This window comes from Entelurus aequoreus, linkage group LG05, assembly GCF_033978785.1.
Source record: "Entelurus aequoreus isolate RoL-2023_Sb linkage group LG05, RoL_Eaeq_v1.1, whole genome shotgun sequence".
Classification (NCBI taxonomy): domain Eukaryota; kingdom Metazoa; phylum Chordata; class Actinopteri; order Syngnathiformes; family Syngnathidae; genus Entelurus; species Entelurus aequoreus.
The window spans coordinates 42,777,088-42,795,870 of record NC_084735.1 but is presented as its reverse complement, the minus strand read 5'-3'; the positions used below and the strand labels follow the sequence as shown (position 1 = coordinate 42,795,870).

The 18,783-nt window shown below is 38.5% G+C and overlaps 1 protein-coding gene across 4 annotated transcripts in view; it reads left to right on the top strand.

The window, feature by feature from the left end:
• ammecr1 (AMMECR nuclear protein 1) overlaps positions 1 to 16,535 on the top strand; it is a 59,155-nt gene extending 42,620 nt beyond the window's left edge. The window contains exons 5-6 of one of the 4 annotated variants that reach the window (XM_062048135.1): positions 4,837 to 4,933; positions 12,467 to 16,535. In XM_062048135.1, coding sequence (XP_061904119.1) covers positions 4,837 to 4,933; positions 12,467 to 12,581 — 212 coding nt within the window. In that variant the 3' untranslated portion in view covers positions 12,582 to 16,535. Of the gene's footprint in view, positions 1 to 4,836; positions 4,934 to 12,466 lie in introns of those variants that run through there. The other 3 variants (XR_009826266.1, XR_009826267.1, XR_009826268.1) reach the window with 3 other exon arrangements.
• The last annotated feature ends 2,248 nt before the right edge of the window (positions 16,536 to 18,783 follow it).

The window sequence follows — 18,783 nt, the reverse complement described above, 5'->3', positions numbered from 1 at the left end:
CATATGTGTGTGTGTGTATATATATATACATATATATATAACTAATATTTATTTATCTATAAAACAGTCGTTTTTGATAACATGTTAAAGGTGTTTAATAAAAATACAAGCATGTATACAACCCATGTATCATGTTGTAATTGTATGCTTGTTGGAAATAAACTCAAACCATAACATTTAAATTATTTTCTTTCATGAAGACAAGAATATAAGTTGGTTTATTACCTGATTCTGATGACATGCATTGATTGAAATCAGACAGGATTTACAGTAGTGCTGCTAACGTTCACATTAGAGGAGGTCCTTCATACCAACAGCCATCAGACTGTATAATGCATATGTTCCTTCTTGACTGCACTTAAATGTAGAATATATGCATAATATATTTACCGTATTTTTTGGAGTATAAGTCGCTCCGGAGTATAAGTCGCACCGGCCGAAATGCATAATAAAGAAGGAAACAAACATATATAAGTCGCACTGGAGTATAAGTCGCATTTTTGGGGGAAATTTATTTGATAAAACCCAACACCAAGAATAGACATTTGATAGGCAATTTAAAATGAATAAAGAATAGTGAACAACAGGCTGAATAAGTGTACGTTATACGTTTGTATGACGCATAACCAACTGAGAACGTGTCTGGTATGTTAACGTAACATATTATGGTAAGAGTCATTCAAATAACTATAACATATAGAACATGCTATACGTTTACCAAACAATCTGTCACTCCTAATCGCTAAATCCGATGAAATCTTATACGTCTAGTCTCTTACGTGAATGAGCTAAATAATATTATTTGATATTTTACGGTAATGTGTTAATAATTTCACACATATGTCGCTCCTGAGTATAGGTCGCACCCCCGGCCAAACTATGAAAAAAACTGCGACTTATAGTCTGAAAAATACGGTATATTATTCACCTGTGAATAATGCTGTATAGTATTTATTGTCTATTGTGAGCGAACTGTGGTGCTGAATTTCCCCCAGGGATCAATAAAGTACTTTCTATTCTATTTTATTCAATCAATCAATCAATCAATCAATGTTTATTTATATAGCCCTAAATCACAAGTGTCTCAAAGGGCTGTACAAGCCACAAAGACATCCTCGGTACAGAGCCCACATACGGGCAAGGAAAACTCACCCCAGTGGGACGTCAATGTGAATGACTATGAGAAACTTTGGAGAGGACCGCATATGTGGGTAACCCCCCCCCCCCCCCTTCTATCTATTCTATTTTCAAATTTACATTGGAGACAAGAAGTCATCCTCTTTTCCGTCCAATACAACATGGAAGTGGTTGATTTTTGGCATCTTAATTGTCCAGCTTTCATATTCGTTTTTATACACTTTACAATAAATAAATTGATGGCAAACTCCGTAGCTTGCTAGCTTGTGCGCGTGAGTTTTTTCTTATTTGGTTAGCGTAGGCAGGATGGATCAGCACTTTTATTTGGAAAACAGGAAAAGCAAGAGTTTGTTGGAATAAAAAGTGTTTCTTGCCTTCCTGTCAGTCGTTTTTTTCTTAATACTGAGCTCGCTGCATCTAGTGTCATCTCACAAGATCCTCGGGTCCTGCAAATGTCAATCAAGTGACGAACGTGATGTCATAGTGAAGATTGATGATCGCTAATATTTAGGACTATTTTATTAATGCATGACTGCCGATCGACTGACACACCTTTTGCTATGTCTATGAAGGTTCTCATGCATCCAGGTTATTTTCATCTCAGGGCATTCAGTTGATCACAACTCGACTGCTTGGTTTGTCTTAGAAAACGTTTCGCCGCTCATCCGAGTAGACTTCATCAGTTTGTGCTCATAGATTGGTCAGATCTAGTCCAGCGGCTTGTGCCAAAACCTCCAAAAACCAGTAGGTTGTGCCTGGGCAAGGATGGTTTCACCCTATCGTAGTGAGAAAAACAACTGTTTTAATGCAAAGGGGCAATCCTAACTGTCAAAGCCAACGACAGTTGTTGAAGTGTAAATTCCCCTCGTTAGCATTGAGGTATCGTGTGGCAGAACGATCGCTGTGGATCGACTACTACCAGTCCAAAATAGTCGGAATCCCCCATGTAAGCATTCCATTCAGTTGTTAACAAATGGCACACATGGCATTCTGGTCTAACTCCTAATATTTGTTGGAGGCTAAATTGCAGTCTTTTCGGAATGGTTGACGGACGGTGTTGTATGTGGGAGACAAGTGGTGTCGCAGACCACCACCTCTGTTCAGGGATGGTTTTTCAACCCATCGATGGCTTCCCTCACCCCTCTTTTGTATCATCCATCCTCCCTGTCCAGAATCTGTACATTTTTGTTCTCAAAGGAGTGCTGTTTCTCCCTGAGGTACAGGTAGACAGCTGAGTCTTGGCCTAAAGAGTTTGCATATCTATGCTGTGCCATGCGTCTGCATAGTGGTTGTTTTGTTTCCCCGATATGATTTTGTGGGTGTGGGGTGTCCGGTGTTTAGGATGCACCAGTCTCTGTCTCAGGGTGTTGCCTGGTTTGAAGTGTACTGGGATGTTGTGTTGGTTAAAAGTTCTTCTGAGTTTGTCAGATAGACCAGATAAACATGGAATGACAATATTTTTGCGTCTGTCCCCTTTTTCCTCCTCATCCACTCTGTTCTTGTTATTTCTGGAACTTGATGCACTTTTCACAAACGACCAGCTGGAGTAACCACAGGTTTTGAGGGCTTCCCTCAAATGCCTATGCTCTTTTTCTTTAGCCTGTGGCTGGTAGGAACATTATCAGCTCTGATAACACTCAGTTTGTGTTCCAGTGGGTGGTGTGAGACAAAAAGTAGGTATTGATCATTATATCTGGGTTTTCGGTAAACCCCAACATGGAAACTCAGTGATCGACCGGTAGCTTGCGATCGACATAATGGGCACCCCTGGTCTAGGTTTTCTTTAGGCTACTGTTTATTTACCTGAATCCATGCAGATTTGGACGTATTTTGAAATTTTTAGAGGCAAATATATAAGCAATCATGAAACAATATTTAAAATGGAATGGAATTCATAAATTTTTTAAGAAAAATATTTTTTTTAGGATTTAAACCACCAAGACGTTACTGCTCGCCACAATTTAACTTCATTTGACACTAACAGTATTTAGAGAAGAAAAGATTGGAAGCACATCATGTTTTTACATCTGAGGGGTCCACAAATTAAGCATTAATTAGTGAAAGACAAAGTTTATTAGTGCATCGGTAAGTAACATATTTGATTGACATAACGAGTGCTGTGCTGCTGTGATCGTGACGCTAATGTGAAAAAGGATACGTTTGTTTAAGTTAAGTAGTCTAGTAGTCTCATCTACAATTCATGTCTGCAGTTGTTTTTATGGTGTGAAGTTCATATTTTGTGTCATTATTTAGCTATAGATGTCCCTGTTGTTCAGCAACGTTTGCTAGCGATATCAAGATTCAGTGCTGTTGAGCCTACGAGAGATTTATTCATTTAGTTTATTAATACTACTAAGGATATTTAATTGATGCTCGCGAATATCACCAAAGACGCTATAATGTGGTCATTCGTGTCGAAATAAGCACTTGGCTTTCCTTCACAACAACAAAACTTTTAGTTTCTGTTATGAAAATCGACAACAAAAATATGATGGATTGGACCAACAATCACAATATTTATTACTCAGACCAAACATGACGTTAGTTTATTTGCACAACCAGGTCTTCGTAGTAATATTCAGGCATAGCAACCACAAAAGAACACAAACTAATGCCATATATTGTCCTTTTCTTACCCTACTTATAGTAGAGAATAAACCTGATTGCATCAAAAAAATTCTCATACAAATCAAATGTTAAAACATTTTACAAAGTGATTGTTGCAGACACAAGCTGTCCGATTGTATTCCACAAAATGATGGAAGTGATATTTTTAAGAGCCATTTCCTTTGAAACAGTTGAGTTTTTTCCCTGACTTTATTACGTTTATGAACCAATTATTTCGGGACTCGAGGAAATCTCTCTATTTGAACGACTGGAACACTGAAGAACAGAACAGCCACACGACATTTTCTGCTCACACTCTACACTCACTCTCACTTGTTGTAATGCTACGCTACGCTTGACCATCGTGTGAATTAAGCCGCGAAGAAGAAAAACGGCTGTGATGTCATATGCAATCCTCCTATAGGGCCCCTTTAAAGGTCTCGGGGACCCTAAAGGGTCGTAGTCATAACTTCAAAACTATCTGTCAATTGTTTTTTATAAATTTTAAAAATGTTATGTTACATGTCCTTTGTCAAAGAAAACTGTGGTTTTTATAAGGCCAACACACAAAATATGCAATATTTTTACCACCCCAAAAATTCTAAGTGCAGTATTTGATGTGAAGTAATTGGAGGCTTCAAAAGGGCACTAATTCATCACAACGATGATTTTGATTCATTATTATTTTTTGAGCAATGACAGTTGTAAAGAAAAACAGCCTGCATCGCAGCTTTTATAAGTGTCCAAATTTAAGCTTTTTCTTGTTACATTACACCTGTTTGCTTTTTTATTCCACTTATGTTTTGTTTTTTTGTAATTGTATTTTTTGAAGGTGCCCTCGGGCGTCAAATTAGCTGCGGGCTGCAAATGGCCCTCAGGCCGCACTTTGGACACCTTTGGTCTAATGAATAAAATCTGTCACTCAGGCCCCAGAATGGTTGATTTGGTCAGCACATTAGTTTGATTGTTGTGTTCACACCTGACAGCTGATTACTGTATAAAAGCACCCTAACATGTACTCTCAATGAAATACCTGCCAATGTATTGCTGCATAGATCTTAATCATTGGTAAACTCCATCTGTCTTCTGTAGGTTGGGACCACATTCAAACCATAGATTCCTTACTACGAAAGGGAGGTTACAAAGCCCCCATCACAAATGATTTCAGGAAGACCATTAAGTTAACCAGGTAAGCTCACATGGTTAGGTTTACTCATACAGCATACACACAATGATACTTTAGCCACAATATTAGGCACACCACTGCTGAGAACACATTGAAATCCTTTTAATTTGATTTCTTGTTTATGTGGATGGTAAAGTGCTTTACATTCACATAAAGTTGGTAAGGTATTCAATCATTTTGTGATAAATTTCCCCCAAAAAAACACCTGACTACCATGCAGCGATCATCCTCGACAATGTTACAGGTGAAACTCAATAAATTAGAATATCGTGCGAAGGTTTGTTTTTACCAGCAATTACATTTACAAGGTGAAACAAATGTATAACGTTAGCTCATAACAAGCAAGTCAATATATTTCAAGATTTCTTTTGATATAATTTTGATGATTGACGATTATAGCTTAAAAGTTTTATGAAAACCTCGAAATGAAAATGTCTTTACATTTTTGGTTTACAAAAACTGTAAACCATTATCAAAATTATAACTAATGAATGACTACGCACAAAAAAGCTTTTGTGTACCCTGTCCAGGGTGTACCCTGCCTTCCGCCCGATTGTAGCTGAGATAGGCTCCAGCGCCCCCCGCGACCCCGAAGGGAATAAGCGGTAGAAAATGGATGGAATGACTACGTTAAACAAATCTCTGTGAAGTCGGATTATTAATAAATCAAATAGAATTAAATGAGGTACTCCTTTTGAAAAATAAATAGAATTAAATGAGGTACTCCTTTTGAAAAATACCAATACTCGCTTTGGCGGCAATACTTCAAACTTAGGTAAATATTTAAAGGACAAACATCCAAACCTGCATGAGGGGTTTAAAGACAGACAGGTAATGTAGTTAACTAGCTCCCCTGTTGTGCCCATATAAATAGTTAGATGCCCCATAGAGCAGATTTGCCCGTTGCCAATTATTAGCAAAGTCAAAACTAATGCAAGTGAAATGACTGAATTTCTTAACAAATTCTTACAATCTTACAAAGTGCAGTTTTTGAAAGTGGAACTGCACTTTTAAAACAATATTTCTTATCATTCACAATCCTTGTCTAATCTACATTTTGTTTAATGCATTCTAACTTGTAAAAGTCTAGCAAAAGTCAGCTAACAATGGAGGTAATGGAATCCACACTCTTCCGGCAGTTAATCGCTCTAAAACATCCAAAAACCTCCTTCAACATTTTATATACATGCTGTAAGTATATACTATATGTAATGTAGTAACGGGCACATTAATAATAACATGAAATACTTACATATTTTGGTCATCTTAAGCATACAGCGGCACATACCTTTGACAGACGCATCACACCGTTCGCTATATCCTTCAACAACTACTCCTAATCATGGCAGGCTTCATGAGAAAGAAGAATAGCTGAATAAACTGAGGTTGTGCTCCAAGTTTTAGAAGCTGAGTGATAAGCAGATCTAGCATCATGCAGCACTATGGCTAAGTGCTAAACAAGAAATACAAACTACATAACAAAACAATCACTTAATCACTTACTGTGCACTGTCTGCTCTGTGTCATGCCTTTTAATGGACTGTTTATATATTGTTGTATAGATTAAGAACTATTCATAATCCTCACCTGGGTTAAAAAAAAGGGCTCAAATGAGTGTCTTTTTCCCATCTCCAGGATTAAGATGAATGTCAAATTTGACCAATTTCTAGGTTTATGGCTAAAATATTTTACTATACAAGTAGAGGCATCATTTATAATCTAGAATGTAATTTATCAACTGAGAGGCAATGCAGTAGGAGCTCAATATGTCAATGGCAACATAAGCTAGTTAGCGCTTTGTGATCACGGTGCAGCTAAAAGTAGTTCCTTAAAGGCCTACTGAAACCCACTACTACTGACCACGCAGTCTGATAGTTTATATATCAATGATGAAATCTTAACATTGCAACACATGCCAATACGGCCGGGTTAACTTATAAAGTGCAATTTTAAATTTCCCGGGAAACTTCCGGCTGAAAACGTTTCGGTATGATTAGGTTTGCGCGTGACGTCACGGGTTGAAGCACACATTTTGGAATAGCACAGTGGCCAGCTTAAGTCGTCTGTTTTCACCACATAATTCCACAGTATTCTGGACATCTGTGTTGGTGAATCTTTTGCAATTTGTTCAATTAACAATGGAGACTGCAAAGAAGAAAGCTGTAGGTGGGATCGGTGTATTAGCGGCTGGCTACAGCAACACAACCAGGAGGACTTTGAGTTGGATAGCAGACGCGCTACTGTGAGTACAGCATTGGCTTCCAAACATTTGATCGCTTGCCCGTATGTGCGTGCCGCTATGTGCATGTCACGTACGTAACTTTGGGGAAATATATGTTTCTTGCCGACTCTGATGGCGGCCGGGGTGTCGTCGAAAGCTACAACGCCGTCCGCCGCCGCGCCACTGTCCTCACCTGTCTGGGTTGACTTCCTCCGTCTCCGGGCCGCCGACCGCACCGATCATCGTGGTGAAGTCCTTCGTCGCGCTGTCGATCGCTGGAACGCAGGTGAGCACGGGTTTTGATGAGCAGATGAGGGCTGGCGTAGGTGGAGAGCTAATGTTTTTAGCATAGCTCTGTCGAGGTCCCGTAGCTAAGTTAGCTTCAATGGCGTCGTTAGCAACAGCATTGCTAGGCTTTGCCAGGCGGCACAGCATTAACCGTGTGGTTACAGGTCCAGGGTTTGGTAGTATTGTTGATCTTCTGTCTATCCTTCCAGTCAGGGGCTTATTTCTTGTGTTTCTATCTGCAGTTAAGCACGATGCTATCACGTTAGCTCCGTAGCTAAAGTGCTTCGCCGATGTATTGTCGTGGAGATAAAAGTCACTGTGAATGTCCATTTTGCGTTCTCGACTCTCATTTTCAAGAGGATATAGTATCCGAGGTGGTTTAAAATACAAATCCGTGATCCACAATAGAAAAAGGAGAGTGTGTGGGATCCAATGAGCCCTTGTACCTAAGTTACGGTCAGAGCGAAAAAAGATACGTCCTGCACTGCACTCTAATCCTTCACTCTCACTTTCCTCATCCACGAATCTTTCATCCTGGCTCAAATTAATGGGGTAATCGTCGCTTTCTCGGTCCGAATCGCTCTCGCTGCTGGTGTAAACAATGGGCAAATTTGAGGAGCCCTTCAACCTGCGACGTCACGCTACTTCCGGTACAGGCAATGCTTTTTTATCGGCGACCAAAAGTTGCGAACTTTATCGTCGATGTTCTCTACTAAATCCTTTCAGCAAAAATATGGCAATATCGCGAAATGCTCAAGTATGACACGCAGAATGGATCTGCTATCCCCGTTTAAATAACAAAATTTCATATCAGTAGGCCTCTAAAGTTAGTGCTTATAATAACGATATCGCTAACATTTGGTCATTATTCAGTTTACAAACTGTAAATGGAGTTTTTTTGGATGATTTTTAGAGGGCTTTTTTGGGCGCAATTGATGACTCTGATTAGCTTCACTGTTAGCCACTTCGTACTTGCTGTCTATTACAAATTGGAGTGCTTAAAAAAGAGACGTGACTGACAGTAAAAATTCCCCCCAAAAAGTGCAGTTCCCCTTTAGTAATGTGTGTTTTACCTGCTACATGTCTTCTTTGTGTAGTTTTAGCCATAGTGTTGTTTTTACTATTTACTAATTATTTTATTTGTCTTAAAGGCCTACTGAAATGATTTTTTTAAATTTAAACAGGGATAGCAGATCCATTCTATGTGTCGTACTTAAAAATTTCGCGATATTGCCATATTTTTGCTGAAAGGATTTAGTAGAGAACATCGACGATAAAGTTCGCAACTTTTGGTCGCTGATAAAAAAAGCCTTGCCTGTACCGAAGTAGCGTGACGTCACAGATTGAAAGGCTCCTCACATTTCCCCATTGTTTACAATGCAGCGAGAGCGATTCGGACCGAGAAAGCGACGATTACCTCATTAATTTGAGCGAGGATGAAAGATTCGTGGATGAGGAACATGAGAGTGAAGGACTAGAGTGCAGTGCAGGACGTATCTTTTTTTGCTCTGACCGTAACTTAGGTACAAGGATTCATTGGATTCCACACTTTCTCCTTTTTCTATTGTGGATCACGGATTTGTATTTTAAACCACCTCGGATACTATATCCTCTTGAAAATGAGAGTCGAGAACGCGAAATGGACATTCACAGTGACTTTTATCTCCACAACAATACATCGGCGAAGCTCTTTAGCTACGGCGCTAACGTGATAGCACATCGGGCTTAAATGCAGATAGAAACAAAAGAAATAAACCCCTGACTGGAAGGATAGACAGAAAATCAACAATACTATTAAACCATAAACATGTAAATACACGGTTAATGCTTTCCAGGCTGGCGAAGGTTAACAATGCTGTGCTAACGACGCCATTGAAGCTAACTTAGCAACAGGACCTCACAGAGCTATGCTAAAAACATTAGCTATCCACCTACGCCAGCCCTCATCTGCTCATCAACACCCGTGCTCACCTGCGTTCCAGCGATCGACGGAGCGACAATCATAGATGCGGTCGGCAGCCCGGAGACGGAGGAAGTCAAGGTGAGGTCGGCGGCTAGGGCGTCTGCTATCCATCTCAAAGTCCTCCTGGTTGTGTTGCTGTAGTCCGCCGCTAATACACCGATCCCACCTACAACTTTCTTCTTTGCGGTCTTCATTGTTCATTAAACAAATTCCAAAAGATTCACCAACACACATGTCCAGAATACTGTGGAATTTTGAGATGAAAACAGAGCTTTTTGTATTGGATTTAATGGTGTACCACCGGTTCAACGATTGACGTCACGCGCATACGTCATCATACATAGACGTTTTCAACCGGAAGTTTAGCTGGAAATTTAAAATTGCACTTTATAAGTTAACCCGGCCGTATTGGCATGTGTTGCAATGTTAAGATTTCATCATTGATGTTTAAACTATCAGACTGCGTGGTTGGTAGTAGTGGGTTTCAGTAGGCCTTTAAAGGGGAACTGCACTTTTTTTGGAATGTTGCTTATCATTCAAAATCATTATTGAAGGACATGAAGACGGATGGATTTTTTTAATGCATTCTAACTTGTAAGTATATGTCCGCTTACAGCGGAGCCAATAGCAGGTCCTCTATTTATAATGAATCCAGTGGGAGGTCCTTTATTCAGCCCATAAAACCCGATAAATAACGCCAAAATCGCCAACAATATTCCATTTACATTTTGTGACTTGAATATTAACCAACTATTAGTGATATTATTATTTTAGCGCTAACGCATATAAACTATTTATAGCGGCACTGTGTACCTATGTTTACATCATCAAGTGGTAAGGTGCTTCTTTTGCTCGTGAAAGTTTACTGTAGATCATAAATCATGATGAACATTCTGAATTTATTTCATCCATCCATTCATTTTATAGATAATCTTATTTATCTCACCGTATGAAATATAACGTATTACTTATGGAGTATATTGTGAATAAATTGAGAACGGGAAGTGAACAAAAGTTTTATCAACTGCCATGTTAAGGAAAAGGGGTTGGATTAAATAAGCTCTGTTTCTTCCTACTCTTTTTCGAACATGTTGAATAGAGAACCTGGAAATTGTGATGTATCATGTTGTATGCATGCATGTTCGAGATAAACTCAAACTCAAATCATGCCTTTCACCTGGTAGTAGAAGGACAAGGATGCAAGTTGGTACACTTTGATAGCTAATTTAGAGGTGTTTGGATGTTTTTAAGGGATTTTTAAGCAGAATAGAGAGACTCCCAAAAGCTCCATTGTAAGCTGACTATTGATTGCATTTATTTAATATTTACAATGCATAAAAAAAGGAAAACGTATTTGTTCTTGTCTTATATAAGGATTGTGAATGATAGGCAAAATTCCAAAAAAATGCAGTTCCCTGCAGACTAAGAGTGGCAACCATAAATTATGAAACATTTAATACAATGTCAATAAAGCTTTTTATTCTAGTTTTACCTAATCCTCGATTATGGCTGGTTATATGTAATATGTAAAGTTGTAAATAGTTTTTGAGTGCAATAAGAAAAAAAGCCCAATACATATCATGGCTTTTAATTTTTACTTGAATCTTCTAAAATTGTTCTTTGAGTGCAAAAATAAAGCCAACAATGACATTTTTTGTGGTGCCCTTTAATTTGAAAAGTATCGAAATACATATTAGTATCGCTACCAATTCAAAAAAGTTGGTATTTGAACAAAACTTACGACAATCTAAAGGTGTTTAAAAAAACAAACATTATTAGAGCCCTCCTAACATGAAATAACACACACATAGTCATGTTTCGACTGGCTTCACCCAATATAATAGCATTGAGTGTATTTTGTGGATTGCTTTTCTCACCGGTAACATAAGGATCCTCTAAGCGTCATTGCTATGGCTGTCACCTGGCCTAAGTCTGGACCGATGCCATCCTATATGAACCTGGACCTATACTTAAAAATATATTTAAGTATTTTAAATTGTGTCAGGGTGCTTCTATTTTGACAAGCACAGCTTTTGTAGTGATATTGTTTTACTGAATCATGAAATTCACCATCTAAGGTGCATGCAAGTTAAGCCATCTTACATGATACTATTCAGCCAATCGGATCTGTGCATTCCAGGCAAGGCCGGCCCATAGCATAAGCACACTATGCAGTTGTTTATGGACACAACCATGTGATCATGTCTTGGGATTTTGTAAAATTTGTTAGATTTTGTTCTTCAATTTAAATCCGTCTGTTATCAAATAAGACATCATAAAAGTTAATATAGCATAATTTTTGTTGTCAAAGTTCAACACAACACTCTTTTGCTAAAATGCAAAATAGTTCATTCCTCCTGGAAAACCAAGCATAGAAGTTCAATCAACACTGATGTCCTAATGTCGTCAAAGCTCATATTTATGCATTCACAGGTAAAAATATCATACATTTGTAGCCAAATTTTTTTGTTGTGCTTGTGCAATGACAATAAAGTCCTATCCTATCCAAATGAGACCGAGCGAGAGAACAGAGAGACAAGTGAGCAACACAGAGTGAGAGTACAAAGAAACCCTATTTAGTGAATTTGCATTATTTTATTTTCTTAACTTTTGAATTGGAAATTTCAATTGACTGTTAATTGTTAAGAGTTTTTGTCCTTTCTTCCGGGCGACCTTCCCTACCTGTATTCTTCTTTTTTATTTTTATTTTTTAACTTTCATGAAAACAGCAGCAGCGCTTCCTGAGCAATTCTTAAAAACAAAAAAACAAACAAACAGCAGTGTAAGTCAGGCCTTCAAAATAAAAGCAGGACACTAAATCTAAAAAAAAACCAACCCATCAGCATAACACATCTTGTAGCTGTAAAGTCAGGCCTTCAAAATGGAAAACGGACAATAAACAACAGAGTTGCACCACATAAGACAGTCCGGGTTTTACACCTGCAAAATTTGAGTGTATTTGTTTTTCCTGGTATTTTTAAAAGATAATTTAGAGAGGCATTTCAAATCCTTTAAAAACAGCATCTGATGAGGCGTGACATGTCTCCCTATCCCCCCGTTTTAGGTACCGTAGCGAGAAGATGACAATGGGCTATGCAGACTACATAGCCCACCGCCAGCATCCTCACTACCAGAATGGCATCGGGCACCCTCTTCCACCCTACAACCATTATTCCTGACAGCGAGCCGCATGACCAATCATTGGACCTCTCTGCTGACCTTTTCCCAGGAGAGCCCGCCCCCTCCTGGTCTAGCTATTTCTACTACTGTACCATTTTATGATGATAGTTTCCGTTGTCATGTTAGCAGTCTCCCAAGATGATGTTAACATGGCAACGGGCTCGATTACGGCGAGAGAATCCACCTTTTTGTTAATGAGTGTGTGTGCGGTTTTTGCAGCATACGTATATCTTATAAATCCCTTTTATTTGTGGTTTTTGTCATTTTAACCATCAAGTCCACTCAGTAACCGAATTCTGTGGATGAAAGGAAGTCTTTTATTTTGCAACCATATTTTACTTGGAATTTTTTTTTTCCCTTTCTTTTTCTACCAGACTTCATGTAAAGCATGTAGCAGGGCAACCACAGTTCTCAAAGGCTGTGTCATCTCTACTCTTGACTCCTCTCAAAAAAAAAAGAAAAAAGTTTGTTTTAGCGCTTAAACTCTAGTGTAGTAAATTTGTATCGAGTTGTGTATACTCCAAAAGTTTCCATTGATACCATTGAAGAGCTTTTGTTGGCTGTTTATTGCTGGAGCTCACATTTTTAGTTTTTGTGTATGTATTCTTCCTTCCCCTGATAGTCAAGACATTTAAGATGGAGTAGTGTTATTTGTTGTGTTGTCCCAGCAGGCGTGGCCATTTTTAGGCTTGTCTTTTTTAAAACGGAGTAACAGCATTTGATTTAGGGAGGGGTCCTGATACCACATGTATGCTGTTTCCGTTTTCTGGCAGGGAAGTCGTGTGACAGGAAAGCTTCTTAAAGCCATATTTCTCTCAAGTCGTCGTATTTTGGATGGCCGTGACCTCCAGCGTATTCAACGCAATATGTGTATTCATTCGCACGTCTTCGTCTTTTTGATACGTATTTTGAGTTTCTTTTTGCGCAGGAAGTTCTTTGTGTGCAGACACAATGAATTAAGGCCCGGGTTTTCGCGGAGCTTCGGTTTGGTTGGCTGGAATTTTTTTTTGAGAGGTTCTCTTTCCCTTTTTTTTATTTTTTTTGGGAGGGGAGGGGGTGTAACAGCCTTTTAGTTTTTTCTTTATGCAAAAAAACGTCAAGGGCTTTTTGGCACTCCTAACCACAGCTAACTCAAAATGAACCCACATTTTTTAAGTTATGTTGCCTTAAAACAGATTTTTACCAACAAATGACGGTGAGATGATGCTCTGTTCCTGCGTTTCCACCACCGCGGACACGCCCCCAACCCCGGGAGTTTTTAACGGAGCTTCCATTTCCCGCTTCATTTTCAATCCCAGCACAACCACAACTGATCTGCTGCAAAACCAAACTGACCCATGCTCTTGAACACACATGTCTTTGTGTACACATGCAATGTATCTAATTGCATCTATGAGTATGAGACCTATGGTTTTCTCCATCATATATATATTATTATGCTTGATTTATGGCTTGGACACTCTAAGAGATCGAAATGACAAATATGGTGCTATTTGACCTCATATTGGGGTGGTCACGGTTCGTGACTGGTCATGCGGACTCATATCTTTAAAAAAAAAAAAAAAAAAAAAAAAAAAGATGTTACATGTAAGGTTTTCTCTTTGGTATATTGCTGCGAAACGCAGCACATTTTTATTACTGAAGGAAAACAAAAAAAACGTAGCCCCCCTCCCCTCCCCAGCTGTCATCAAATCCATTGTGGTGAGTTCCCTATGGGAAAACGGATATTCCTTCACGTGTAATGAAGACATGTCCCAGCAGGGGCTACGGAATGTACTGTTACCAATCCCGATATATTCCGAGAGAATCTTATGTGTGTTACCTTTTTTGACTCTTTGATATATGCAGATCTGTTTTGTGTTCGCCCGTGCATGTTTGAAAGGACAGGAAGTCAGACGTAAACTTTAACCACACTCGCACGGCCTCGTCTGTCCAGGTGTCATCGGTCGTTTGCCCCTCTCCATAGGTCAGATCTGATTTTCCTTTAAAAAAAAAAAACAAACAAAAAAAAAACTCTCGTCTAGCCGCTGCCAAATAATTTGACGACCTTTGAAACGGCGACGCGTTGGTGTGTACCGATGCAGGGCAGTTGCCTGGAATTCTGAGCCGCCTGAAAGAATATCGTAGTGGGCCTCTCTACCCCAGTGGTTCTCAAAATGTTTTCACCAAGTACCACCTCATAAAACTCTTTGCTTTCGAAGTACCACGATAATGACCAATATTATAATACAGTTGCGTAGTAGGCCTAAGTATTCATTTAAAACAAGGCAGAAGTTTTAGTCAAGTATATTTGATATTTTTGGCCACTGTGACATGACACACAGTTTGAACAGTAACACTGAATCTACTTAAATTAAAATGAGGTGATTCTTTGGCACACCACTAAATGGAACCCTACTGCAGTTTGAGAATCATTTTACCCAAGTCATTGACTGTGTGTGCCAGTGTGGGCCCTTAGAATTGTTCCCCCCCTCCACAGCAGCGATACCTCATGGGATATTGGACTTGTTTCTAGTTTGTCGTAGCAGTTAAGCGTCAATAAGGGGGAAGAAGGCTTGTAGTTCAGCCTCAGCACTTCCTCGCACGGCCATTTCTCGTATTCAGCTGGCGTGGACTTGTCGTGTTTGACTGAACCAAAGATGCAAAGCGGCCGTGTCCCAACATGCTGCTCTTCTGGCCCGATTTCCTGTCCTTCCAACGCAGTCGACTAAAACCTTAATGTTTGTGCGTCGGTTTATCGAGCAACCCAATTTTTCAATGAAAAATCTCATCTGAAGCCGTTCATGGCATCAAGGATGGTTTTAAAAAGGTTGCATCTTATTTTGTTTCTTGTTATTGTTATTATTGCTCTAATTCACACACACAAAAAAAAATAATTCCCATTGTGTGCCTCGTAGCTTTATGGGTTTATATTTTTTCCCAGAAAACCAGCAGTTATCCTTTGTATAAAAGATGGGATTTGTTTCTTATGTTTTATGCCATTAAAGATGAAAAGCCTGTTTTCGTTACTCTGGACCCAGTAGCTGCACTGGTGTACAATCGCACTGATAGATGAATAGTAAAAATAAAAATGAATAAAAAAAGAATCATTAATAATAATCATGACAAATGAAATAAGATCTACAATAAACTTGTGTTTGAGACTTTTTGATTACAGAAGATAAAAAAGACTGTTTTTGTACATCAGAAATTCTTTTGAAAAAAATATTTTGAATCTTGTTTCTGAATTATTTTAGTGGTTTTCTATGTTCTGAATTTTGCAGACACCGACTTCTATGAGAATATGTCGCTGTACAAAATTATTTTTTTCAGTTGCAGTGGCCTGACGGGCAGGGGTTTGCCTGGTGTAACTCCCCATACCAACTTTTTTTCTTTTTGACTTGTTTGAATATGCTTTAATAACTTGAACATGTTGATGGAAAAATATGAACCTGGAAAGCGCAAATCCCACCCCTGTAGAAGTAGAACCTTCCTCCTTGAATTGCTGTTAGTGTGACAAGACTTGAAATGGGCATTTTGTTCATCGTGTAAGACCCCCAACATAAAAAAAAGTTAGGTATACACAAAAGAAAAGACATAAAAACAAAAAAAATGCAAAAGAGTTAGGGTGGGGATGAAAAGATCTTAAAAAAAATACATATATCAATGGGTTATCTTGAGTATGTAAGCAATGGATGTGAAGATAATGTAGTTTTAAACATTGTTATTACCTTTTAAAATCATTTATTCAATAAAAAAAGTCAACTCAAACATCAATGGGTTGTTTTCTTTCCGCAGTCACAATCGCCATGGTTACGGTACATATGCGGTTTGTCAAAGATAAACGTCCAAGTCTACATTTCAATCTAAAATGGTGTTAGCTCCCGTTTATTCTGTAGAATATGTTCTCAAAAAATGTAAACATGACAGATTAATAGTTAAAAATTAAATGTAACAGTAAATGTATATAAGTATGTGTATATATGTATATAAATATACATATATTGATCATCATAATTTTGTGCTAAGGACGAACAGCTCGTAGGTTCAGTGTGCACAACTGAATAGCTCAGTTGCTCAGACAGTAAGTAATGTGTAAATATATGTACATACATAATTTGTATGTATATACATATATTTACACATTACTTACAGTTTCCCTGCTCGTCGGGGGATTTATTTTAAAACCCAGGGAAACCTGCGAAACAGGCTTGTAGGGATGATATAGCCTCTGTGTTTATATTTCGCTCTACCCCGGTATTGAGCACTGTATAACGGATAAACCACAGAAACCTCGACTATAATTTGTGTATATATATGTATATATATATATACATATATGTATATGTATATATACTCTACCTACTCAGTGGCCTAGTGGGTAGAGTGTCCGCCCTGAGATCGGTAGGTTGTGAGTTCAAACCCCGGCCGAGTCATACCAAAGACTATAAAAAAAATGGGACCCATTACCTCCCTGCTTGGCACTCAGCATCAAGGGTTGGAATTGGGGGTTAAATCACCATAAATGATTCCCGGGCGTGGCACTGCTGCTGCCCACTGCTCCCCTCACCTCCCAGGGGGTGAACAAGGGGACGGGTCAAATGCAGAGGACAAATTTCCCCACGCCTAGTGTGTTTGACAATCATTGGTACTTTAACTTAACTTATATATATATGTATGTATGTATTATATATGATATATATGTATTATATATAAACAGGACTGTCTCAGAAAATGTGTATATTGTGATAAAGTTCTTTATTTTCTGTAATGCAATTAAAAAAACAAATGTCATACATTCTGGATTCATTACACATCAACTGAAATATTGCAAGCCTTTTATTATTTTAATATTGCTTATTATGGCATACAGCTAAGAAAACTCAAAAATCCTATCTCAAAAAATTAGAATATTTCCTCAGACCAAGTAAAAAAAAAGATTTATAACTGCAAAACAAAATCAAACATTTGAAAATGTCAATTAATGCACTCAGTACTTGGTTGGGAATCCTTTTGCACGGATTACTTCATCAATGCGGCGTGGCATGGAGGCAATCAGCCTGTGGCATTGCTGAGGTGTTATGGATGCCCAGGATGCTTCAATAGCGGCCTTTAGCTCATTTGCATTATTGGGTCTGGTGTCTTTCAGCTTCTTCTTCACAATACCCCACAAATTCTCTATGGGGTTCAGGTCAGGGGAGTTGGCAGGCCAATCGAGGACAGTAATGCCATGGTCAGTACACCAGTTACTGGTGGTTTTGGCACTGTGGGCAGGTGCCAGATCATGCTGGAAAATTAAATCATCTCCATAGAGCTTTTCAATAGATGGAAGCATGTAGTTCTCTAAAATCTCTTGGTACACAGCTGCATTGACTCTGGACTTGATGAAACACAGTGGACCAACACCAGCAGCTGACATGGCTCCCCAAAACCCAAGAAGCTGAAAGACACCAGACCCAATAATGCAAATGAGCTAAAGGCCGCTATTGAAGCATCCTGGGCATCCATAACACCTCAGCAATGCCACAGGCTGATTGCCTCCATGCCACGCCGCATTGATGCAGTAATCCGTGCAAAATGATTCCCAACCAAGTACTGAGTGCATTAACTGACATTTTCAAATGTTTGATTTTGTTTTGCTGTTATACATCTATTTTTTTTACTTGGTCTGAGGAAATATTCACATTTTTTGAGATAGAATATTTGAGTTTTCTTAAGCTGTATGCCATAATCAGCAATATTAAAATAATAAAAGGCTTGCAATATTTCAGTTGATGTGTAATGAATCCAGAATGTATGACATTTTTGTTTTTTTAATTGCATTACAGAAAATAAAGAACTTTATCACAATATTCTAATTTTCTGAGACAGTCCTGTATATATATGTATTATATATAATACATACATATACAGTTGTGCTCATAAGTTTACATACCCTGGGAGAATTGATGATTTCTTGGCCATTCTTCAGAGAATATGAATGATAACAAAAACCTTTTGTTCACTCATGCTTAATGGTTGTGTGAAGCTATTTATTGACAAACAACTGTGTTTACTTGACTTTGATCTGATAACATGCACAGAAGTTGACACAAACAGGTTTGAATGGCTAATCAAGGTTCCAATCCTCACCTGTGACCTGTTTGTTTCTAATTAATGTGTGTGTGTAAAAGGTCAGTGAGTTTCTGGGCTTCTGACAGACCATTGCATCTTTCATCCAGT